Here is a 26,631-nt window from a genome sequence, read left to right as displayed (position 1 = left end):
TGAACCCATACATGTTGAGTACACCAACGTTGTTAGAAATGTTGAGTATGGGTCCCCAAAAAAAAACCTCACAAATGTGATGTCAGCACTTTTAAGTAGCTAGTTCCGCTTATAGCCCAAGGAGTGTTTTGTGTGCAAAACTAATGGAATGGATTCAGCATCATGAAAACCCCCTAGTTTGACATGTCACGTAAAGCATGATGAAATTTTAAATGTTTTGCCTTCTATAGGTTATTAATGGTATGGTCACATATGCCAATTATGAAACATAACATATGCAAGTTAGCATCCGGCAGTTTCTACATGCTGGAGACCCATACTCAACATTTAACAAAAAAGAAAACTACTCAACATGTCCGGGTTCACAATGGGGCTCTAGGGGCTGGAAACTAGACTAAAGCAAAGGTGATGAAATAAAAGACTCACAATAAACTAAATAAGCAAAATCGTATATTTTAATGTAAATTCTTTGTGGTGCCATACATAACTGAAACATTAAATAGTGCAACAGAACAAAGTCCATAAGTGTCCAACCGAAGTAGTTGCTCTTACAATAGCTTCAGTCCATGAGACAGCATACAGAACAAACAAAACAAAAAACAAAGAACAAGACAAATTGTTCTTGGAAATTCTGAAGATTTAGTTTTAGCCTCCCTGACTAATCATTGATTGGATACAATGAATGATTCTCTGACAACCCAAAAAACTACATAAAGAAATACAATGGTATGGAATGTTCCTGGTTTAGTCGACCTCCTCAATGGTAGGGCCAGAGGATCCTCCGCCTCCTGGGGCAGCACCAGCCCCTGGGAAGCCACCTGGCATTCCACCTGGCATTCCCCCTGGCATTCCACCAGCACTCTGGTACAGGTTAGTAATGATGGGATTGCACACCTTCTCCAACTCCTTCTGCTGATGCTCAAACTCATCTTTATCTGCAGACTGAGAAAAAAAAGAAAACATTAATTTAATCTTTGATACTAGGTTTCTCAAACTGATGTAAAAAAAAAAAAGAAAAAAACACTTTACTGACATGTTTAATGATAAAACATTGAACAAACGTGTGAACAGACTGATCTTTAAATTGTTAAAAAAAACAAAATTAATTGCAACCGTTTCTTGTAATGTTATATTTTTCAAATGGTGCATTATCATTCATATCATATGCTAGCTATGGCATACAGTTTAAGCAAAATGTCAGATAAAGCAGGTACTTGAAACAAGTGCAAGATGACTACAACTGTCTATATTATAAGGTTGACAACATTAGCCAAATTAAGAGAATAGAGTTGAAAGTAGCGACAGATCTAAATTATTCATGCTTTTGTGGATGACTGATCCCAGTCTGTGTTAATTCATACCTGATTTTTATCCAGCCAGCTGATGACCTCAGAGCACTTATCCAAGATCTTCTGTTTGTCCTCATCACTGATCTTGCCCTGCAACTTTTCATCCTCCACAGTAGACTTCATGTTGAAGGCATAAGCCTCCACGCCATTCTTGGCTGAAACCGTGTCTCTCTGCACGTCATCCTCAGCCTTGTACTTCTCAGCTTCCTGGACCATGCGCTCAATGTCCTCCTTGGATAAGCGACCTAGTGAGGTCAACAAAAAATGACATACGTTAGAATGCTGCTAAGTTATGAAAGTTAGTTCTGTGGGAGCAATTTAGTTACAGCTTCAAACTGCTGTTGACTATGGGATGAGTCTTGCTCAGGGACACTTAAACACAGGCAGGGCCGAGAAGCGAACCAGTGACCTTCAGAATACCAGACGGCCTCTACCGATTTATAAGCTACGGCCGCCCCAGAAAATAAGAGGAAAGAAGGGAAGGAGAGGATAGCTTAAGTCAAACTTCACACTGAAATGCTGTACTTCTGTTTGGTGTACCTTTGTCGTTGGTGATAGTGATCTTATTCTCCTTGCCAGTGCTCTTATCAGCAGCAGAGACGTTCATGATGCCATTGGCATCAATGTCAAATGTCACCTCGATCTGCGGAACACCCCGAGGGGCTGGGGGGATTCCAGTCAGCTCAAACTTCCCCAAAAGGTTGTTATCTTTGGTCATAGCTCTTTCACCCTCGTACACCTGTGGGCAAAATGTTGGTGTGGTCAATGGTCAGCCAAACATAAGCATTCATTATAGAGTTTTCCCCAGTGACAGATTATTAGTAAGGAAAACTTTTATTGTAAATATTAAAATTTTGTGAACTGTACAGTTCAATATTAAACCGAGAATCTTTGCATTCCCATTATAAATGTACTGAACACCAATTTAATTTGCATACAAGTGCAACTCATCTGAGGCCATTAGCTGTAATACCTGGATGAGCACACCAGGCTGATTGTCTGAATAGGTGGTGAAGGTCTGAGTCTGCTTGGTAGGGATGGTGGTGTTCCTCTTGATGAGTGCCGTCATGACTCCTCCAGCAGTCTCGATGCCCAAGGACAGAGGGGTGACATCTAGCAGCAGCAGGTCTTGCACATTCTCTGACTTGTCACCTGACAAAATGGCAGCCTGCACAGCTGCAAAACATTTACAAGTTAAATCCACATCTATATATTTTAGATGATTTCTTGGTTTAGGAATTTAAGAGGTTAGTTATTATAAACTGCAGCCATACCTGCACCATAGGCAACTGCTTCATCTGGGTTAATGCTCTTATTAAGTTCCTTCCCATTGAAGAAGTCCTGCAGCAGCTTCTGGATCTTGGGGATACGAATGGAGCCTCCCACCAGAACAATCTCATGGATCTGGGCCTTATCCATCTTTGCGTCACGGAGAGACTTCTCCACAGGGTCCAAGGTGCCACGGAACAGGTCGGCATTAAGCTCTTCAAAACGGGCCCTGGTGATGGAGGTGTAGAAGTCGATGCCCTCGTACAGAGAGTCGATCTCAATACTGGCCTGTGTACTGGACGACAAGGTACGCTTCGCCCTCTCACAGGCTGTTCGCAGACGACGCACAGCCCTCTTGTTGTCGCTGATGTCTTTCTTGTACTTGCGCTTGAACTCTGCGATGAAGTGGTTAACCATGCGGTTGTCAAAGTCTTCTCCTCCCAAGTGCGTGTCCCCTGCTGTGGACTTGACCTCAAAGATGCCATCTTCGATGGTCAGGATGGAGACATCGAATGTGCCGCCACCAAGGTCAAAGATAAGAACATTTCTTTCAACTCCCACCTGCAAGGAAAAACAAACAAACAAAAAGTTAGATTTATTGAACCATAAAGTATTTTGGTAAATTCATAAATGTTCTCGACAGGTAGGTTTTTTGTTTTTACCCCCGCCTACTCTCCATTTGAGACATTATGCAGGTAGAGGTTTTTTGAAAATGCTACTACTAAGAACACATGCATCATGAAAATGGTGTAGCCTTAGCCTATAGAGGTACTGCACCTTTTTGTCAAGGCCATAAGCAATAGCAGCCGCTGTTGGCTCGTTGATGATGCGGAGGACATTGAGTCCAGAAATGGTCCCTGCATCTTTAGTAGCCTGACGCTGAGAGTCATTGAAGTAGGCAGGCACTGTTACCACAGCGTTGGACACCGTCTGTGGAGGAACAGAAATATCAAATTAATGCCCATTCTGAACAGTCTGCTTTGTGGGATATACATGCATTTAAGTCACATTACCTTTTACTCAGATTGAACGAAGACTAGCTGACTGCATGCAAATCATGCAGCGTTTTGTTTTTATCTCATTGTCAATGTCTATACACTATCTGCAAGACCAAGATGAACCTTTCTGGAGAGATTTGTTATCGAGTGTAAGCATTGTTGCTGTGAATCTTTTTCTAATGATTAATTTATCTTTAAATTACTTGCACAATATGATTTTTGTCCAGCAGTCAAAAGCATACATTTACTTTAGAAAGGCATTCACATTTACACATTTGTAAATAAATTAGCAAATTTGGTATATTTTACACAATTGTTTGATTTCCTGTTGATCACTATTTCAGACTTATGCAGTAGTAGCAGCTCAAATCCACTGATTTCAATGGATAGATCTTGTGAGGCGTCATTATTACAACATGCTACATTCTTTCTTGATAGTCCCCTAGCTAGGAATTACCTTGCCAAGGTACGCTTCAGCGATTTCCTTCATTTTGACCAGCACCATGGAAGAGATCTCCTCTGGGTAGAAAGCCTTGGTCTCTCCCTTGAATTCCACCTGTACTTTGGGGCGTGTGGAATCATCGATTACTGTAAATGGCCAGTGTTTCATGTCTGACTGGACAACACCGTCGTCAAAATGCCGTCCAATTAGGCGTTTTGCATCTGAGAGGAGAGTAAAAAGTAAATTAGTAAAAAAACATAAGCAGTGATCAACTTCCATGCTTCACTTATGGAATAAAATCTTACCAAATACTGTATTGCAAGGATTCATGGCCACTTGATTTTTGGCTGCATCCCCAATCAGCCTCTCTGTGTCTGTGAATGCAACATAGCTGGGTGTGGTCCTGTTGCCCTGGTCATTGGCGATGATCTCCACCTTGCCATGCTGAAACACCCCTACACAGGAGTAGGTGGTGCCCAGGTCAATGCCAACTGCTGGTCCCTTTGACATGGTTGCCTGCAGGAAAATAAAAAATATTGCATCCATAAAAAGTCATATTATACTAAACATAGAGCGATATTAAATTAAATGTATACCCTACAGAAAAACACGATGCGATCGCATAATTCATTGCATAATCAGCCAAATGGCACAGATTACGCGGGGGTCAATTCATTTGCCCGTTACACGCTCGTTAAAGTTGATAGCCGTTTCAACTTTCTCCCTGGTATTTCTAGTTTATTGAAATAATGTCATGCACATTTGTCCAATGCATATCTTACTGCAGGCTTTGTTGACTAGATTTATAAGACATTTTCAAGCTCTTGCTACTGAAATGATCTATTTATATGGAGAAATCCAGTCATTTAACATGCATCTCAATGAGTGACAGGACAACTTTCCCTCGCAGAGTGCAGTGGGTGGGGCTTAGCGATGGGCTAATTATGTTTTGCAATGGCTCTCCCCATTCAAGGATACCTAAATTAATATGTGGAACCCATCTGAAATATATTTTGTGTGAGCTTGTAGATCGGCTATTTTCAAATAGCCAATGTAGGCTAGGTCTACTGAATACTGAATATGATTAAAGTGGTGAAATAGATTTTTATGATTTTTATACATTTTGCTGGGGACCCCCTGGAACCCCCTCAAGGACTGCTGGGGGTCCCTGGACCCCACAGAACCAATATAGCCTACCATAGGGTGTAGGAGGAAATGCCGGTGTTGCTGCATATTTCGCAATTGTTCCGCAACTTTCCCACAATTTCACCACATAAAAGCTTGCATAATCCATCGCATAATCAAGGATTTTTGCCCATGAGGGTCTATAAATGTGCCTTTCACATCTTTGACCCCAGGAAGACTAGAGGCGCTTTCATTTGGAGCAACAGTGACTAGTACAGCTCCTGAATATGGACCAGCTTGCTCCACAAGCTGGTAAAATTATAGAGATGCATGTAATTCTATAATTAGTTCAGTGACTCAAAAATGGTAAACAGCAACGAGGCACCACCACAGCTGCCAACTCATCCATGGTGGATTTAAGGATTCTAAAGTAGAACAACATTAAACAGTATTTTCATTGTAAAGCTATTTAGAAATTCGTAACATTTAACATGCTGCATCAATATATCAATCAATGAATCCTATATTCAAATTGGCTTAAGCGAGGATGGGCGAGAATGGGCGTTTTTTATTTTTTAAATGTGGGGTTTATATCATAAGTACTCAACAACGCTTTACATGTGTGGGGGCCAGGGGAGAGAACATGGACAACCATGACTCAGCCAAAACCATCCCAATGCAGCCATGTTCCCACTGCAGTGGAGTTCCCAATGCAGCCATGCCCAAATATGCTCAAATTTGTCGTCAAGATATTAAAATAAATAAACTTGTGTGAAGTGAGGGGCGCTCTTATCATCATACATCACATTCCATGCTCAGCCAATCAAATCATTTCCGCGGTACAAACACAAATAGGAGGGCCCCTCAAAAATGGATGCCTCATTGGCCACTGCAGATCATTGGAGCATGTGTTATCGCATTGTAAGCTAGATTGTAAGGAGGAAGTCAAGCGGAAGTGTGGAAGGCACACTGCGTCTGGCACTCAAGTGGCTACTGGCCAATCACAGTGCATCTTTTCCAGGACATATCAATTAAATCCAAAGGAGCTTTATTGGCATGAAAAAGCGGACCCCGTGTCCCCGTCCCTTTGTGTGGCGTAAGCGTGACTAGCTATATGGGCATAACAGGGACAAGGACCGACAGTTAAGAAATCTCCATATATATGTGAGGGCCACGTGGTGGCCCGAATCTCTAGTGATATACTAGCCTTGGATCAAGAGTCAAGACTCAGATCTGTCAGATGTATTTTTAATTATTCGTGGTTTAGACATGCAAATGTTAAATCGAATGTTAAATAGTAACTACAGTAGAACGTAACAGATGAGCTAATGAGTGACAGAGGACAAAGTACTACTGATCGTTCAAGAACGTCCAGTAGTACTTTGTCACGTGACGCAAGTGAGCAGAATGTTCTAGAATCTAGATTAGAACATTCTGCTCACTTGCTGCGTCACCGCACTGCGTCATCAACGGTGCACGTGCGTTTACCGGTATATGGTTTATACACGTTTATAACTTTATTTTAAGATAATGCCAAACACTCAGAAAACGATTAAAAGTTACCAATTTGCAATATGTGAAACTGAATTATTTTACCGTATGTTACTGTAAGAATTCGTTCGCTTACTAAACGTTCTGTTTAAGTAGGCTAGGCCTACCGTTAGCAGCAAGCTATCTACCGGTTAGCCCCAATATGTTCCCTCAAGTCCCTACGCTCATGAGCTGCTGCAGAATGAGCGTAGGGACTGAGGGAACCGGTAGGTAGAATAATGCTATGGTGCTATCTGGAATCTGGAGGCCAGATATAGCGCTTATAGTCCTTAACGCTATGGACCGTAGATGCTAAGACAGGTTGCTTGTGGCTATTGACTAGGCAGGGCCTAGTTTACTGTGACAGCCATCCATCCAACCGCATTGTAATTTGTAACATGTATTTTACAGACAATTTTCGCAATCTTGGAGGGGGGGGGGTATATAGCTTACCTGTGTATCGACCTCTGCAGATGTTCTTTGTCGTTGCTATCAATTATAGAGGTCTATCTGATCTTCGGTTGACCGTTGGCAGATCCTCCTCGGTCACAGGCAATGAATGAATGGTGTATAGGTTGTGCTCCTCCCACTGCTTTAAAGGCACGAGGAAATGTTCTCTGGAACGTTCTAAACTAAACTGGAATGAATTCGTTTTAAAGGTTCCTTACCCGGTCTGGGTCTAGAGCGGATACGGAAACGGTGTGTGCATCTGCATGTATGCGTGCGTATACATTGACGGATACAGTAGGTGGGCTCTAGACCGGATCAGAGCACTGAGTAGTAAACTGAAACGACGCTTTCCACAGGTGCAGGCTACTGCGCAAAGAGTGCTAGTCTCGCGTGGCCTCTCAAGACAGACTATGGAAAAGAGGGCGCTGTTTTTCCTTTATTCTTCTGACGATGGGTTCTCAGATTGCGCGTGGCCTAACCTCGCGTGGGTCGCGTCACCCGAGACCAAGAGTCACCCGCACCGCGTCATTAAAGCCTACACATCATGGGACGGGTTGTGTGCAAGGACGCGTTCTGATTGATTGGCTTCTTGGTTAGAGTGGGTGACAATGTTATCACACGTAAAGATGAAATTACCTACCTAGGTTCCATCCTGGAGGCTAATCTTTCCGGTGATAAAATGGCCACCAACGTAATCAAAAAAGTCAACCATAGAACAAGATTCCTCTACAGGATCTCCTCACTGGTCAACAAAAACACCTTGAAGACCTTAACAGGAGCCCTTGTACAGGGTTTCTTTGACTATGCATGCACCTCCTGGTACCACAGCACCTCAAAGGCCCTTAAAACCAGGCTCCAGACTTCCCAAAACAAACTGGTCAGGCTCCTACTTGATCTAGCCCCCCGAACCCACCTCACCCCTGCCCACTTCGACAGGCTGGAATGGCTTAGGGTCGACGACAGAGTACAGCATCTTGCAATGGGTCTGGTCCACAAGATTCGATACACCACCAAGATACCCATGTACCTGTCTAGATACTTCCTTAATGTTAACGAAGTCCACACCCACAACACCAGAGGGAGTGCAACGAACCATGTACAACCCAGATTCGGCACAAACAAGGGACTAAATTCTTTTCGCTCCTATGCCACCAAAATGTGGAACACCCTACCAACTGTCATTAAGACATGCGAATCCCTTGACTCCTTCAAAACCGCTCTCAAAGGGCACCTACGGATGGCTGCAATTCGAAACTGGCCCCCGTAAAATCGGAATCCCCCCCCACCGCCCCCCCCTTTTTCCCCTCACTGTATATATTTCTTTTCCCTTTTTACCTCCTTTATGATGAATTCCTGTTCTGTCTATAGAAGTGTCTATTTGTACGTCTCTAAATGTTTTGATGATTTGAACATGGTGGACCCTATTGGAAACAAGTGTAATGCTTAATTGGGTCGTCCACTCACAGTTAACAGCCTTTGTATTGAGTTTGTGAACAGTACAGAGGTACAGTATCCGCTCTGTCGCCTACGGCCCCCTGCCACGGGTGTAACTGTCGACCTGGACGGACTGCCCCCAGTGCGGTCCTGACCGCATCGGGGGGGACTGGCCCTCATACAGCGTGCGCTAGGGGTCGGCAACGATGTCGGCTACCCACCAGACCCGTCGGGGAAGAGCTCACCTCCAACATGGCGCATCTCCAGATTATCATCTATCAGGAGGTAGAAGTGATAAACATCTGCCAAAGGAGCTCCTAGCTATGGAACTGGTGCTGTGGTAGCCTACACATGGGCATTGATCACAAAGGCGTCCCACCTCAACACGATGTGGACATTCTGACAAAGGATGCCGAAAGAAGTGGAGAGCTAGTCAGATGCATGGAGGACCGAGATGACTGGAGGCACCGCTGGACGTTTCATCTGAGGTCAACTCAGGTCATTAATGTAATGAAAAAGGAACCATACAGAACTGGCATAATCACAAATGTCGACTGTGTGACCAATCGAGAATAAACCTTTCTTTAGGAAGTGCGTGTAATTCTAGTCCAACTTACATCACTCATAGTCATCAACTTCCCCCTTACTGTTTTCTAACATTGTGACTTCAAACTTGCTGTACTGTACTATGACTGAGTTAACGTCCCACGGGTGTGCAGTGTCGAGTGTGAAGTCAGTCTGATGAGCGGTTGTCTTGTCCAGAAATATATCTATACATCCACAAATCTGTCTGTCTGTCTGTCTGTCTGTCTGTCTGTCTGTCTGTCTGTCTGTCTGTCTGTCTGTCTGTCTGTCTGTCTGTCTGTCTGTCTGTCTGTCTGTCTGTCTGTCTGTCTGTCTGTCTGTCTGTCTGTCTGTCTGTCTGTCTGTCTATCTGTCAATCTCTATATTAGTCAGTATGTCTCCCTGTATGGCTTTTATGCCCATATTGAGATACCAGTAGCATGGAAACTGGGTACAGCGGTTACATGCAGGGAACACAATTGAAAGTTAAACATATAATAGTTGAACATTTATAATGTTCAAACACTGAGGAATAATGTAATTTTATTACACAGCCACCCCCTGCTAGATCATATATTGTTGTTATTATTAATTCCGAATTCACCCCAACTTTATTATCAATGAACTTGTGTTTTGATGAATTGAACATGGTGGACCCTCTTGTAAACTTAATTGGGTCATCCACTCACAGTTAACAGTTTTTGTATTGAGTTTGTGCTTGAAATGTACTGTAATTCTGCAAACTGTTAATACATATTTCAATCAATCAATCAATCAAAAAGTATATCATCTCACTCTATAGGACAATCGTCAATATCATCCTCAGCAGTAGCAGCAGCAACAGCATAAATATTTGAGGCTTTCTGTGAAATATTCTTCATTCTGGAATTCTGAATATGAGCTACTGTGTGGTGACACGCGTTTGCAAATATGCATGTGCTTATACTTTGTCAAGAGTAAGACCTATTCATCTATTTGTGAATTGGAACCTCTCCCGCTGTGAATTAGAACTATTCTTTGGAGGTTTTATTTTCTTTCCCATGTGTTGCAGTCATGTGCATCCTTTGTCAAGAGTAAGACCTATTCTTCTGTCTGTGAATTGGAACTTCTCCCACTGTGAATTGGAATTATTCTTTGGAAGTATTGTTTTCCTCCCCATGTGTTGCAGTCACTGACACAGGAGACAGCGGTCTCACATTGTTGCTAAGTGTGAGGGATAATAGGCCTACTATACCTATTACCTACATGTATAGGCCCAGCAGAAAAGATAACACACCCTCGCGAGTCAGGCATGAATACTGTAGGAGGGATGTCCACATCTGTCGAGAGTTATCTGACTGTACATCACATAATGAACAAAAAAGACACAAATGAGGTGGTATCATTGAACAATAACAGTCAATTCTCTTTGTATCTGCCAGGGGACCTTAGCCAAGAGATAACCTCAAGGGAGGTCAACCTAGAGAAGCTAGTGGATCATAAACATCCACAGTGTTGCTTTAACTCCCAGAACGTAAATACCTGTATGCACCCAGTATTATTATTCTGATATTACACTATCAGAATGAACCACTTAAACCTGATATACTTTGTGGTACGTCCAATTGCACCTATCATGATCATGATGACATTCCCAGAATTGGGATGCTAGGGTTCATGTGGTTACACTTTTTATTGCTTAAAACATTTTTTTTAATTAACACTGTTAATAACTAGCCTGGTCGTGAATATTGTAAATTCTTCGTTAGAAGTCAGGCCTATTGTGTGTCTTCAAGTAGTTAAATGTCCAGTAAAGCTTTTGATGACACCTATTTGTACATGTGTCTATGGTTCCCTATGAAAAATAGGTCACAAGACATTATCCGGTTAATCCCCACATGATGACAGCTCCAACATGTGACTAAGATTTCTTGGTTTGGGTCATAGTGCTGAAATAATGTGCCTCGGGTAAGTTAGCCTACTGAACTCAACACACAACCACAACCACGCCAATGGCGTGCTTTGAAGACAAATGGATGCTTAGACAACAAAGATCAGCTCAAAACTGGCATTTGACATTGGATACCACTTAAGTAATCTATCATGCCCCTTTCTGGGTTGTACCCACAGGGTGCATTGTAGTGTTCTCCCTCAGGGATGTTGGAAAGTTAGAGTCTTCTTTCATTTTATGATGTTGCACAAAAGGCCCAGGGTTTCTCTCAGGTAGGTGTGTCTTTTATTCACAGACTGTAAGAGAACTGCACAGAAATAGTTCAGATTCAATTTAAAGCCTGGGGCTATAACAAAAGCTGATTCAGTACAAAACGGGCATATAGAATAATAATAACACCTTTATCGCTAAAATAATCTCAGAATAAAAGGTGTTATCAGCATTACAAAACATGAACCCTTAACACAATGAGCATCCTTTGCGTTTCGTTTTTGTGCTACCACCCCCCCCCCCCCATCCCCAACATTTACTACTGCATGTCCATGACAATGGATGACTATGATCATTCTTACATAATGCATTTTCTGACCATGAACCTGATATCCTAAAGACAAAAATAGGACCAGAGGTGCACCTGCTTTTATATATAAATAGGCACTAAAATCATCGCTCACATATAGCTTCCCCCCTCCTTTGTGTCGTCCCTATAATGTTTATTTGACAAATGCTATCCTTCTTATTAAAGACATTATTAATTAATAATTCATTTAAATGTATCATGGTGTTAGCAACATCTGTAATGGAGCAGCAATTTTGCACCATTGAAAATGAAAGGCATTGGACAACTCAAAATGCTATCCTTCTTATTAAACGCTTATATGCCCTCCCTGCGTCTACATACAATCTTAATCATGAAAGGCATTCAGTAAATGTGGATGGTTTAATTTCGGCTGCAAATCCCACTAGGAAGCAAATTACCGGCTTAAAGTATAGTACTGTATTCTGTACAGTACAGTAGGCTACATTACATAATAATGTAGGCCTGCATATACATCACTGTACATTAGAGTACAGTAGCCTGCATCTTCATATTTCTAAACCATCAACCTGTCTCCTACCATCTGCAACTATAGACTTCTTAAGACACCATCCCAACTAGATGATTTTTTTAAATTATATTTTATTGACAAATGGGTGTTAATAAATATGGTGAGCATTACAACAAGTGTCAATTTTCTTTTTTTTCTCTCTTTTTTTTTTACACAAGACAAATACACATAAGTTGCTCACATGCGCGTATTGCAAATAGTAGGCCTACTAGGCAGTAAGTATACACAATAAAACAAAACCGAAAAAAAGAAAAAATACAGAAATGAAAAAGCAGCAACAACCTGATATCGCACATGAGAAAAACTAATATACAAAGACAAAAGAAAGAAAAGAGAAATCAAAAACAGTGTGGAGTTCAGTTACCATATTCAGTGTGGTCTGGCCTCTAATTGACGTGAGTGTAGGTCGTCCTAGCCTGTTGGGCGACCACCCCCCAGTGCCCCCGTTGAAGGGGAGAAAGTGTTTGAGGAGGGTATAGAAGGGGATATATACTGAGATGGGTTTTTATAGGGGATGTTGTTAAAGTAAGTGATGAATGGCTGCCAGTAGTTGAAAAATACATCGGTTGAGCCCCTGATTGTGAATTAGATTTTTTTCAATTTCAACATCATAGCCAAGATGAGGTTGGCGGTGGTTTGCCACCTTTCCAGTGAAATAAGATTTGGCGACGGGCAATGCGAGAGCAGAATGCGATCACACTAGCTTGTTTAGAGGTTATGCGCAGGTCAGCAGCAGGGGTTCCGAACATGGGGAGACAGGGTTACATTGATCTGTAGTACCGCAGATATTGTAACAAAGAAGTGTTCCCAGAAATAAGAGAAGTGGGACAGTGTCCCTGGTGACCGATGGCACTTAAGTTGTCACATGAATCTGTTCAACTAGATGATTTAAGGAAGCCTTACACTTAGCACTTTACTAGAGATTACTAGATAATAACAATCTGCCTTAGTAACAGATTATGTACCACAGTCCTGCAAAGTAGCTGTCACATTTTGAACGGTAACATTTGTTGATTGGAAGTAAAATATTTCAGCAAGATATTTTTGGGGCTTTTTTTGCCTTTATTGACAGTAGTTTGACAGGAAATTGGGAGAGAGATGGGGGGGGAGACATGCAGCAAAGTTCGTTGGGATCGGGACTCAAACCTGTGACACACTGTCAGGCTGGATTACCAGCCTAGGTGCCTGTACCGCTCAGCCGGCCCAGGCCATTTCAGTATATATTTACACAAATGCTCACCATTGCTGTTTAGTCCTTGTGTCATTTCTGCAAAAGAAAAACATAATTAATTCATTTAAATGTATCATGTTGTTAGCAGCATCTGTAATGGAGCAGCAATTTTGCACCATTGGAAGTGGTCTCAGAAATCTAATTTTGGGAACAGCAATAACAGCATTTATTTTTGGAGTTACTAACAATTTCCCAAGTGGAGTGGAATCAGGACAAAATGCAATGAGAAAACCTGGAATTACAAATGCCTGCATGTTTTTAGCATCTTTCATGATCAATGATTTATAGCATATTTCATAATCAGTGATTCTGATTCAGAAGTTGATTATGTGTGTGTGTGTGTGTGTGTGTGTGTGTGTGTGTGTGTGTGTGTGTGTGTGTGTGTGTGTGTGTGTGTGTGTGTGTGTGTGCGTGCGTGCGTGCGTGCGTGCGTGCGTGCGTGCGTGCGTGCGTGCGTGCGTGCGTGTGTTGATCTATCAACAAAGATTCTGAATTGTACTGTACTGTAAAATGCAACACATGCTTACAGTAGCTCATGTTACTCCATTGTATGAGATATTCCGTCTGACGCCCACTTGTTCCGCTGAGGGCTGGGGCCTGGGGGTGGTATAAATGAAGATGTCTGGTAACACACATACCAAGGGGCACAATGAAGGCACACAGGTGGGTTGATCTATTCATTGTATATTTTCTATATAGCCTTAAAATAAATGTTTGATGTTAATTTGTTGAAGTACTAGTAAATTAGCAGATTTAAATAGAAATATTTTAATGTGCAGACATTATCTTAAATGTTGTTTGTCCTTCATCTCTGACTATAACAAGCCCTACGTGAAAGGTTAATTCAGACCAGCCAACACAGGGAAGCTGGAAGTACATCCACTAAACATTCACTAAAAATATAGATATTCCACTGTTAGGTTCTTAGCTTACGTATGATTCGTGATGACTATTTGTATGTATTTGATGTATTACCATGTTTTGTTCTTGCTCACTGTAAGTCGCTCTGTATTACGAACGTCTGCTAAATGCTTAAATTGTAAATTGTATTAATTCAAGCATGTCTGCATGCAATGCCGTGAAAGTGATATTTCTTTCTGCAGAAGGAGGAGAGGACACTGGAGCAGCACGGACATTTTAAGCCTTTTATTAGGTGCTAGTAGGCCTATACAAAAACGACTGACGTTTCGACCTATGCGGTCTTCATCAGAGTCATCATCATGACTCTGATGAAGACCGCATAGGTCGAAACGTTAGTCATTTTTGTATACTAGCACGTAATAAAAGACTTAAAATGTCTGTGCTGCTCCAGTGTCCTCTCCTCCTTCTGCATTAAGTGTCCTTGTTCCTGTGATGCACCAGACCAGCCGTTCCAGGCTTGAGGCGTGTTGGTAGACGTAGACTCCCTTTGAACTTTCTTTCTGTTTACATGCACAGTAATTCATGGCTCAAAATATTGACATGAACAGGAAAATATCTTTCCTTCTATTGACTATAAGTTGGATGTCCTGGTAGCGTCTTATCTTGCATAACGGGTCGGGAATCGACTGTTTTTATCGTTTCCACATGCTTTGTTCTGATGTAGGACATTCCATGAACAGAAATGTCAAAAGATGTTACCAAGTGTTTTTTTCTTCTTTTTTTTTTGATCACGCCCTCATAAAAGAAGTTGGCACATGCCTTGGCAACCATTGTCCTTGTGTTTTCTTTCTTGTAGGTCAAGAACAATGAGGCTGGTCATTCTTGTGTACCAGCTTGGCCTAATTCTGAGGACCGAGGCCCAGTCAGAGTGCAATTCACACAGTACATACAGGCCTCCAGGTTGGTACCTTCCCAATATGAATGGATACCTGTATTCTGTATGTCAAATGTCCTTGCACAAAATTCCATCATCAATTATTGTTATTGCTTTCTGTATTTGGAATCTTCTTTCTCATCTCACCCAGAAAATTCCGATATAACAGTGGACTGCGGCACTAAATATATGGACATGAGCATTTATCTTTGTCCAGTGTACTTTGCTCTTTACAATGAATCCTTGATGGCTCTGAATGGAGAGTACATAAATCCAGCATGCCGTGGAACTGCTGACTGGACTGCTGACCCACCCATCTTAAAATTCAAGTTCCCCATAAGTGAAAGAGGTGCAGCTATCTGCGGCAATAACTTGAGGGTATTCATAATTACTTTAATCAGCAGTGCTTGTGAAATTGAATGACAATCTGTTGATAATAATTTGCATTAAAATATTTCAAATAAGCTCCACTAAAGTGGAATTATATGAATCTGTCATGAATGTGTCCATAATGTCAACCTTCCAAAAATGGAAATACACTAACAATATAAAAATAACATAGATATGTCTTAACATCTTGGAGTCCTGAGTCAATTAATGAACGTTTTTTCTTCTTCTTCAAACAGATATATGATACGACTGGTACTGGAATGTTTTCAGATTTCTCAAGTATGCAGCATGTTAACATCTCCGGTATCATCAGTGCCTACGACCCCAGTGCTGGTACAATAACCTATCGGCAGCATCTCTTGTACATGTTCTCCTGCAACTACCCTATGCTGTATCTGGTGAACAATACTGAACTGGGCGTGTGAGTAATTATTGCAAAACAATCAGAACCAATACATCAATTTGAATCCATTCAGGTGGATTGAGTTTATTGGCAAAAAGCATTCAAAATATCATCACCCTTTTATTCAACACACATCAGGTGTGAGTCAAGAACATATTGATATTTAATATCAACTCCTTTTCATTCAACAGTTCGGGTGTGAATCTGGCTGTGAAGGACAATAATGGTAGTTTCATCAGCACCCTGCATATGGAGCTCTACAGTGTAAGTAGACTGCTGTTTCACATTTTCTATCATGTCTTCACTGACTGTGGTGCAAATAGAGTGTTCTTAACAACACAGCACTAAAACAATTATTTCTTACATAAGACATAAAGTTCTTACTTTTCTACAAAACAGGACCCTGGATATTCTTTGCCACTCAACGTGCCGGAGGCTGGGCTCAATCTGAAGACCAAGATTTATGTGGGAATTCACGCAGAGAATCTTACAGACAGGTAAAAATGGCAGCGTTACATTTAATCTTCATATTACTAAAGTGTCAAGCATGATTCTTAACATCTTTTTGTACTTGTATGAAGGTTCAATGTGCTGCTAGACAGATGTTATGCAACCACAAGTCCTTTACCCTCAAACGGCACATTCTATGACCTTTTTGTCGGGTAAGTCTCTATCAGACATGCAATGTGTGAGCCATGAAAAAACATACTTATTAGAGAACCGTGTGCTTCTTGCCACTCCCAACACACAATGACTCACATGTTTTTTCCCATCCAAGGTGCAACCGGGATGGACAAACAAAGGTGGAGCTTAATGGAGTGGCTCAGATCGCACACTTCTCATTTGAGGCCTTTAGATTCGTAGAACACAAGAACATCAGTGTTTCTACTTTCTACCTACACTGTATCACCAGACTGTGTGAAGTGGACAAATGTGCCAATCTGCTGCCTGTGAGTAACAGCAATACACCAATAATCTCACATTTCATTATGTACATCTGTTGTGTAAACCCGTCTTTCCAAATAATGCATTTTAAAGCTGAGGTTAAAGCTGCACATTACTCATTCAAACAATGCAAATGTATAAGTCTGGTCCACAACAAGCACAACAACCATTTTTATGGGTCATCATGAGTAAATATCCCTTTTTTGGTTTTTTTACTTTTTTTTTAAATTATTAAATCAAAAGTAAAAATAATAAATAAATAAATACATAAATAAATACAAAAATAGGGACACCAGGTTGTACTCAGCACAGTACAACAGCACACATGCTTTGATTGTCAACTAGGTGGAAAAAGAATAAAAGTATGCACAACAGCATTGCTCCTAAATGGTTAGTTTAGTTTACTACGTTAAAAATTACATGGTACTTACTACATTTCGCCCACATTGGCCACATTCATCATCTGTCCTGATGAATGCTGTTGTGCAAACTTCTATTCTTTTGAACTGTCACTTTGTTTCCAAACTGGATGTGCACAACCCACTGTTTTCAACTGTTTTCAACTAGCTGGAAAGTCATGAAGATTCACTCGCTAGACGTTTTTTGTGACTTTATGCATTTTGCCGTATTTATTGCAAAGATGTCAATAACAATTTAATGAATATGTCCCCCTGTAACCAGGACTGTGGAACTGTGGACATCTCCAGGAGAAAAAGGGATGTCAATGCAGAGTCAGAGTCTGACAACACAGCGATGCTTAATTCTCCTCCCATCATGGTGAACAACGACGGTATGTCCATCATTCAATAAGTGCTAATTAATTATTGTGATGTTTTTATGATCATAATCTCAGTGGAACTTCATTTATAACAATACTTTGGTTCCACTTTTCAACAGCTAATCCAGGAGCAGGACCTATTCTTGGTAAGAGTCTACATGTGAATCTGATTCAGAAGTTGATTGTGTGTGTGTGTGTGTGTGTGTGTGTGTGTGTGTGTGTGTGTGTGTGTGTGTGTGTGTGTGTGTGTGTGTGTCTCTCTGTGTGTGTGTGTGTGTGTGTGTGTGTGTGTGTGTGTGTGTGTGTGTGTGTGTGTGTGTGTGTGTGTGTGTGTGTGTGTGTGTGTGTGTGTGTGTGTGGTAAATGGTAAAATGGTAAATGGTGCATTTATATAGCGCCTTTATCCAAGGCGCTTTACATAGATTCACACACACATTCATACACCGATTGCGTTTGAGTTTGTGTTCTAATTTATCATTAGGCTGCTTTGAGCCAAGATGTGAAGCAGGGTGACAATATAAATAGTGGAACAGAAATGGCATTCCTTCAATATGTTGGGGGCATATTTTAGTTCCACTTTTCAACATCCAGCTGTGATAGTTCCTCGTGGTAAACCTTTACATTGGATATACTGTACCCTTGGCTTAAGAAATTGACTTCCATTTCAGATCTAGTGATACACACCTCTCATTAAAAGTACATTTAAACAAGGCTTGCCATATAGCAACAAATTAGTGGTTGTAAGGTCTTGGCCAAGTAAAACATATTCCTCTGGCTCATTTCTATTTTCTTTAGTTTTATCGGAAAACCATAATCAGGCATTTGGTGATGATGAATATTATTATTCAAGGAGAAAGGAAGGCAGTCTGCACACTGTTTCTCAGCTCCCAGGTAACTTTAATAGACTGAAGCAACAACGTTTCGATAGTATTATTCAATCATTTAAAAAAGGATGACATAGCAGTTTTAAAATACCTGACAGTTATCTTTTCCAACTGTAATTTGTGTTCACATATAATAATATCTCAAAGTACAACAACTTTGTCCAAATTCCTCATGTCTCTTTCCTTCTCTGCTCTTCCAGGTTCCAAATCCCAGAAGAATAACAGCACACTGGTGGGTGTGACTGTTTCCGTTGCCGTCCTGGCTGTTATCTTTGTCTCCTTTATTGCCTTCCTTGGCCTCTACCTGCGCAGAAAGAGAAAGAACAGGGCTTAACCACTTAAGCCCTATTTCAAATTGCATCGTACAACGTTGTTGTACAAAAGATAGCAGATCTACAAGGTCCTATCGTGGCGCGTCATGACCTTGTAGATCAAGATGCTATTTTGAGATTTAGAGTAGAGTGAAATCAGGAGAGCCGCTAATATAGCCCTGAGGCACTCCAGTCAGCTACAGTTGGGTGCCACCGATATTGTCCCTTATCATTTGACCCATTTAGGCCTGACCTCAACATTTTTAAAAATCCTCCAGTTTTCTGAAATAAATATTTTCACGATTTTTAAAAAATAGCAGACCTACAAGCTCGTAGCGCGCCACTCGGTGGCGCGCTATGAGCTTGTAGATCTGGTATTTTTCAATAGCTAAATTATAACATAATGTTTAAAACACCAAAAGGGGTTCCCGCCCAAAATGGGTTAACTGTCCTTTTGCGCAGATCACGCAAACCTCAGCAAAAAGAAAAGGACAATATCGATGGCCTCCAACTGTAAGTATACAGGGTAAAAGTGGTTAAAGATCAGAGACCATTCTTCTCTCTGCCCAACTCCAAGGGACATCCGTGACCGTAACAACAACACTCACTCCGTCATATTTATATATTTAGTTTGGAGAACAAAATCGTTAGAATTGTCATACTGAAACAAGCTGAGAATCACACATACACATTTCACAAAGGCAACACTGTAACAAGGCAGTAGACTGTTAGGCTGTAGGCTGACTCTATAAACACAAAATATAGATTAGTAACATGGCGTTATGTTCAGAATCTGTACATTATTGTATTATAATTGAATCATAGAAATATGTTTTGTAACCAGTTCTTTGTTGACATCATATTAAAGTATTTAACTAATGATTTTATTCTTTGTAATCAATTGAGACTTACCATGTTATTTAGACAAATCTCAAACACGTGACACTGGAGTGTTCATTTAACTCAGGCCCAATTTTCGTCACTGCCTTTTTTTTTACGATTTTGAAAAACATTTTAAAATTGTTCAACTAGCCGATCTACACCGACAGGTTGTGAACGTGTATATCGGCTATTTGAACGAACTAACTGTTTTTCAAAATGGTTAAAAAAAAGAAAAGAAAAAAAAAAGGCAAAGAGGTTTAGGCAGAATGCCGCAGGGGCAAGCATTTCCGGGAATCTGGCCGACGCGGCATTCTGACGCGTGGGTGGAGCTTCATTTCCATCCACCAGCTGTCTAAAAACCAGGAAGAGACCCCTGCCACGAGCGGCTTTTTTCCGCACATGGAAGCTTAAGTGTGCTTACACCCAGTGCTCCCGTGGAGTCACGAAGATGGCAAAAGCCGCGAGTGGAAGGCGTCTCTTCCGGGTTTTTAAACAGCTGGTGGATGGAAATGAAGCTCCACCCACACGGCAACTTGCAGCGTCGGGCCAGAAAACCAGAAACTCTTTGCGGACACCGCAAATTGCCGCGTGGGTGGAGATTCATTCTCATCCACGACCACCAGCTGTTTAAGAACCGGAAGAAACGCCTGCCAGTTGCGGCTTTTGGCACTCCACTGTCTGGAAGCAGTGTACCTTGGCAGGGGAAGACTAAAGGTGGATAAAAGTATAGGAAGTGAGGCAGCCTGGGTGTTTGGTGGTGGTTTGTAAAATAGACCAATACTAAAACAGAATCAAAAATTGATAAACCACCACACAGTAGTGGGACCAGACATTTTGAGATCTGAAGAAGAAAGGTTTGGTCAAGGAACATTTCTGAGGGTTTAGCTCTGAATCAAGTCAGAGCTTTTGGATAAAGGGGAACCTGCTCCTGACTTGAAGGTTGGGTGAGGAATATTCTCTTTTTGAGCAATGCAAAGACTTGATGGATTACTTTATTTTTGGAAAATAGAAGATCTACATTTTTTAAATAAATTCTTAAACTTTGATCTCACTGCCTATCAAATGTTTAAACTCTATAAATATTATGCTATATACACACACAAAGTTTCCTTTGCTATCACAAAATAAAAGCCTGGGTACCATGGCTACCTTTGCTATGACATATATCATTTTAGTCTTAGATAAACATTTGGGAAAAGCAGGTTAGTGTCATTCAGTGAAAATAGCAGATCTACAAGCTCACAAAGCAACACATTGTAAGCTTTTAGTGTATAGAGTGTATAGATTGAGTTCTTCGCTTATGATTTAAGGGGTTAATATTATTTTGACAAAACAATCCCCCCCTTTGCCGCCCTTCAAAAAGGTGATAATGTAAGGACATTCAAATATCTGACAATGTATAAAGTCACCATGTTGTATAAACATGTTTTTAGAACACTATTTTGTACATGGCTGGTTTCTGCCTGACAGCAGACATATGTAATCTTGTTCACCTAATGACATCCCCAAAATAGGGATCTTGGAGATTATCTATTTTCACTATTAAACAGAGCTTTAAGTCATTGATTCATAATGTATTTTTGTAAGTTTGGGTCACAGGGAGACATTTATATTTTCGAGCTGAAACATTTGGGAACCCCTGAATTACAGGAATCATCAGAGACCAATACATCCACCTCAGTTTCACCCTGATGCATTTTATTCCTCCAAGAAATCCAAGAAAACTGTTCCTCAAAGCATCTTTGAATTACATTTGTGGTTAATATAAAACATTGTGCATTACAGTATTTACTAGTACTACCGGAAATTATGTCATGTGTGATTTTTACTGTAAATTGTAATTCATTATTCATTCATTATTGGTCAAAGTAATTATTGTCAGTGTATTCACAGATGCAAGCTCCTTAGATATGGCAAGTACACTGTAAAAGTACAATGTTCATTTAAATCTCAGAGTGTACAAATATAACATTTGCACAGGATTTGCACACTCAGGATTTTACAGTGTATAGTACAGTATAAACCAGTACCGTATTCAAGTAAAGCTAAATAGAGGGTGTTTGAAGTGACAATATGTGCTTAGGTAGATGAAGATATTTTGTGTTTCTTTTTTTAAAGTATTTAAGTATAAAATAGAACACATCTGATTATGCAGCTATTAACACAAAATATGATTTATAAATATAGTATTTGAAATGCAGCAGGTCATAACTTATTTCAGTGCAGTTTTGGCAGGGGTCAGCATTCTTAAGGGGAGCACGTCCTCCACCCATTCATTGGGGGAAGCCATCACTCGTTCCCACAAAGCCAGCTCATATGTAGTTGAATCCATCCAATCCACAACTGCTCCATAACTTCTGCCTACAGAGGGAGACAGATCCACATACAAACTTTTGAAAACATGTGACTAACTACATGAACCCTGGCGTCTTTATTATGGGCATGTGTGTCATAATACGTGAACATTAGGCAAAAATAGGCGACTATTTGGTGAAAATAGCTGATCTACGAGCTCATAAATCGGCTATTTCTGGTGAAGAGGCTTGGTGCAGAGGGACAAAAGGAGGGATAAAGTACAGACCCATAGGGAACCCTGGTCAACAAAATACACTGTATAGGGTTTAAATGATAGAAAGTATGAAAATACAGCACAGTAGAGTATACAATCAATTCTAGCAGTACCTGTACCAAGCCCCAGTCTCATGCCTCCTAGCAGGGTGCTGGCCAGTCTGTCTCGGTCCCAGACAGTTAGCTCCACACAAGCTTCAGTCAAGTCCTCCTGCCTGATGCCATCATACACCATCGTATGGTTGAATATTGGATCCACTGTTCTCCGCAGCACACGCGTCTTCTGGCGGCTCTTCCTGCTTGTGTCTGGCAGCACAAAGCTTAAAAACAAACAACAGATCTGTTAACACTGTACATACACAATCACCTCAAATGATTTGCAGTGGATGTTTTGTGCATACCATTTAATATATGGGTCAATGGTGGCTCTGATGAGCGGCAGATTCTTGCATGCTTTCACCCATATGTGAATCTCACCAGTGATAGGGCCATCCTTAGCTGCGCCTGCCCAACAGAAATGGCAGACAAATAATTAAATGTGATGGACAAGCTCTATTGCCTCTTATTGTGACCGAAGGTCGCAGTTAACTATGGAATCGTGCATTTCCTGTGTGTCGGGCACCATATATGGTGCCCAGGTCTCGTGACATGTGACATCATCAGGGATGGAGATGTGGACACCCTGATGTGATAGTAAATGCGACCTGCTGTCGCAGTTAGGCCATGAAGATCCCTGATGTCATCAATATTGGCCAGCAACTCTACATCTGACCTCAATCCTCAAACTCTTAGATCTCCATATATGGATATATGTCAGAACCTGTTCTGACATTCCATATGTTGATCCTTCCCCATCCATTCTTCCTCTTCGATGTCTCCCTTTTTGAGTGGTGTAAACCACTCCTACGACTGGCTTTGTTAGTTTACGTGTCTGTCTGTCTGTCTGTCTGTCTGTTCGTAAAAAATGAGCATGGTTGTCACCCAGTTCACCCGGGTGTGATTTCATTACGTCAGACATTACGTCAGACCACAGCTGATCAGGCTATATAAGACCTTACACCACTCAGTTCACACGGGTGTGATTTTTTACTTATACCTGTCAATTAAAATTTCAAACTCATAATATTGGTATAAAGGTACACTCAATAACTAGGCTCTTTTAGTTGTTGTTGCTGGGGTATTTGTCACTACTCACTCATGAAACCTCTCTTCTGCATTTACTTCCTAACTATTTTTGAAGCAGTGGCTGAGAGTGAGATTGAGTACCTACCGTCACTATGGGGGATCTGGGGCAGGAAACGAATGGCTAGTCTCATCTCTCCTCTGTCATCAGAAGGCACAACACTGGAGCTGGACTGAAGAGGTTGAGAGTATTTCACATTCAAAGGCATCATACAGTACTGCGTACAGCCGTGTGTGTGTGTGTGTGTGTGTGTGTGTGTGTGTGTGTGTGTGTGTGTGTGTGTGTGTGTGTGTGTGGGTGTGTGTGTGTGTGCGTGCGTGCGTGCGTGCGTGCGTGCGTGCGTGCGTGCGTGCTCGCGTGCGCACGCGCGTGCGTGCATGTGCGTGTGCGTGTGCGTGTGTTGTATTCTTACCCTGGCTTTCAGGGCTAAGTAGTTCATCTGGGTGTGGTCAAAGTCCCACTTGGACAAGTCCACATCGACCTCACCTAGGAAGCTGTTCTTGCCAAATGTGTCATGATGCCAAACTGACAGAATGAGAGTCTGGGTTCTGAGATACTCCATGCGAACGCGATACTGGTGAGACAAAAGAGAGCGAGTTTATTTTAATTGGCTTAATTGTTGGTCAGACTGAATATTAATATATTGGAAGATGTCTGTACAATCTAAACTCTGATTATGTTTAAGGATTCTTACTCTGAGGATCTCATTAAATGTTGGATTTTGTGTTTTCTTTCTCACAGATGTTTTCCGCTTTCCTAGATTAGCATTGTCAGGAACAAGGTAACTTTTAACATACCTGCAAAGGGTGACAAAATAAACAAAGTATAAACTATAAAGGTTCTATGTCAAGTGAACCACCAGAGATCAAGATCCGTAGTAGTCATGTATCTGTTAATCAGTATCCACAAAAATGGACAGCAAAGAAGCTGAGGACAACACACACTGTTCACACCCAATACAGGCTAATGCCTGAGGGCATACGGATTTTCATAGTTATATTATAGTGAACTGGGTATCTACAGTATGTATCTATAATATTGTGAGTGTATGTTGTCTTTTTAACCACTGCACAAAAGAAGTTCTCCCAAGGAAAATAAAGTACTTTGAAGTTGAAGTTGAATCACAATCTGCTTGACTTTGAAAAGTCTAATAAATGTTTAAACACTTTCCACATGGCATCCCTATTTTGGGCATGTCGTTAGAGGTGAAAATGAACATTTTCAAAGATTTAAAAAAAAGAATGATAAAAAAAAAGAAAAACAATATTATACTTTGTTAATTGGGTTCCCCCAGAGGTCTATACGTGGATCCATATCTCTTAACCAACATAGCCAATCTACAAGCTCACAATGTGTTGCATTATGAGCTTGTAGATCTGTTAATTTTGGTAATTGTTTGCCTATTTTCACAGAATGTTTGTTTATTATGACATGCACATAATAGGGATGCTAGAGTAACGCCAGGGATTGGAATCCGGGTCTCCCGTGTGGAAAGACAACATCATAACCACTAAGCCAAAGGGATATCCCTGACGTCCTCCCACAGGGAAACACGATCCGGGTCACGGCAAAGAAATTACGCCCAGGATTTAAACCCTGCCCGGGAGACCAGGGTTCGAATCCCGGGCGTTACACTATAGGCTTTACTGTAAGTGGTTAAGTGGTTAAACATTCTTCTGAGAAATCAACAGTTAAAATCAGTGCTAGCTAAGTAGGTTAGTACATCAAAGGAATTTGGGGGTTTCCTCTAAAATGCCTGCCATTGGTCTCCCATGTGATTCGAAAACAGTACTCACGGATCCGAGCGGCCCCTCTTTGGGTCTACAGCAGCCAAGTCTCTGCACTGAGCCACAAAAATATGGAACTCTCTGAGTTTCTGCACATAGTTGATAGAGAACTGGATGTTGCCCTGGACCTCCACACTTCCATAGTCACCACTGTACATGGTCATCACACTGCCACTAAGCTAGGAGCACAAACCCACACAGAGAAGTAAGTACATATTTATTAATGTCCGCAACACACATACCCCACAGTTACAGATTCTGAAATCTGTTTGTAAAAAAACAAATCACACCCGTGTGAAGTGAGGGGCGCTTTTATCATCGTACATCATCATGACGTAACATATTCTATTTGCTCAGACACATTCTCCATTCATTGTCAATGGGAATTTAGTGTAGACGAAAATCTACACTAATAGCTGAATATAGGAGGGGCTAGCTCCCCTCAAAAACACAAAATCAAAGCATGAGGATTCCGAGATCCACATGTAAATGGTTTTGCTCCACTGTGGATCTCGGACTTCATGTAGCCAGCCTGTAACGTCAGTCATTTTTAACGTCAGTCCTCTATCTATGACATTCGTATAGCCTATACTATATTTATGACACGTAACTCGTAACTAATTTGGGCAATGTTTCAGCCAGATCAGATCCCATTTGATTTCCATCCATTATAAAATGAATGGAAATTGTCAGTTATGATTGGATGGAAGCAGAAATGCACACCGCATGCATACGCAATGCATGCTGTGGTGGGTGAACCTACAGAGAAGGAAGATGCCATGCCAGAGGAGTTGCTGAGGTTAGTCATAGATCTTCCTGTCTTTTGCCTGTGTCCATGGTAACTGTCCTCAGACGTGGAGTCCGGTTCTGTTCCATCAACCTGGAAGACAGACAATGGCTACAGAATGCTCTGTGCAACAACGATACAAAATCCAGCTTTTAGACATAGGATCAAAAGGGTGCAAGGCTTTACCTCCGTCTGATGAAAGGACGGAACCGATTTACTCATCTTCTTCAGGTGTTCAGGGTCCGAAAACGAGGATGAAGATGGTGAGGGGATAGACGGCACTGAGCAGTGATTGCATGAAAAGGAAAAGAGAGTGCCATTTATTTATAGTGCAAAAGGCTTGATGGATTTGATTACCAAAATGTTCTCAATGTAAAAACAACGACCAAAAAACAACGATAAGACAAAACTCTAACCAGTGCCATCACTACTGCGTCTCAAGTCAACAATGGGATCTTGTCTTCTCTCTTGGCCTGTGGATAATAAT

At 41.2% G+C, this 26,631-nt stretch overlaps 2 protein-coding genes across 2 annotated transcripts; one reads left to right on the top strand and one right to left on the bottom strand.

Moving 5' to 3' along the window:
- Nucleotides 1–437: 437 nt before the first annotated feature.
- Nucleotides 438–7,324, bottom strand: LOC306932248 (heat shock cognate 70 kDa protein-like). Its single transcript, XM_079513972.1, has 9 exons — nt 7,167–7,324; nt 4,364–4,574; nt 4,074–4,279; nt 3,396–3,548; nt 2,624–3,179; nt 2,323–2,525; nt 1,890–2,088; nt 1,362–1,594; nt 438–942 (listed from the first exon to the last, which is right to left on the bottom strand). The coding sequence occupies exons 2-9, from the start codon at nt 4,566–4,568 to the stop codon at nt 745–747; spliced, it is 1,953 nt and encodes a 650-aa protein (XP_079370098.1). The 5' UTR covers nt 4,569–4,574; nt 7,167–7,324; the 3' UTR covers nt 438–744.
- Nucleotides 7,325–8,803: 1,479 nt separating this feature from the next.
- On the top strand, nt 8,804–18,960 carry LOC306932016 (zona pellucida-like domain-containing protein 1; the record flags this gene model as incomplete). The annotated part of the gene is made up of 11 exons (XM_079513721.1): nt 8,804–8,929; nt 10,213–10,234; nt 10,583–10,674; nt 15,149–15,214; nt 15,853–16,037; nt 16,211–16,283; nt 16,419–16,516; nt 16,601–16,681; nt 16,798–16,969; nt 17,646–17,754; nt 18,827–18,960. 11 exons carry the CDS (start codon nt 8,804–8,806, stop codon nt 18,958–18,960), a joined length of 1,158 nt encoding a protein of 385 aa, XP_079369847.1.
- Nucleotides 18,961–26,631: the final 7,671 nt, after the last annotated feature.

Source organism: Electrona antarctica (genome assembly GCF_951216825.1).
Source record: "Electrona antarctica genome assembly, chromosome: 11".
Taxonomy (NCBI): domain Eukaryota; kingdom Metazoa; phylum Chordata; class Actinopteri; order Myctophiformes; family Myctophidae; genus Electrona; species Electrona antarctica.
The sequence above is the reverse complement of the archived record's forward strand: the minus strand, read 5'-3'. Positions and strand labels throughout refer to the sequence as shown.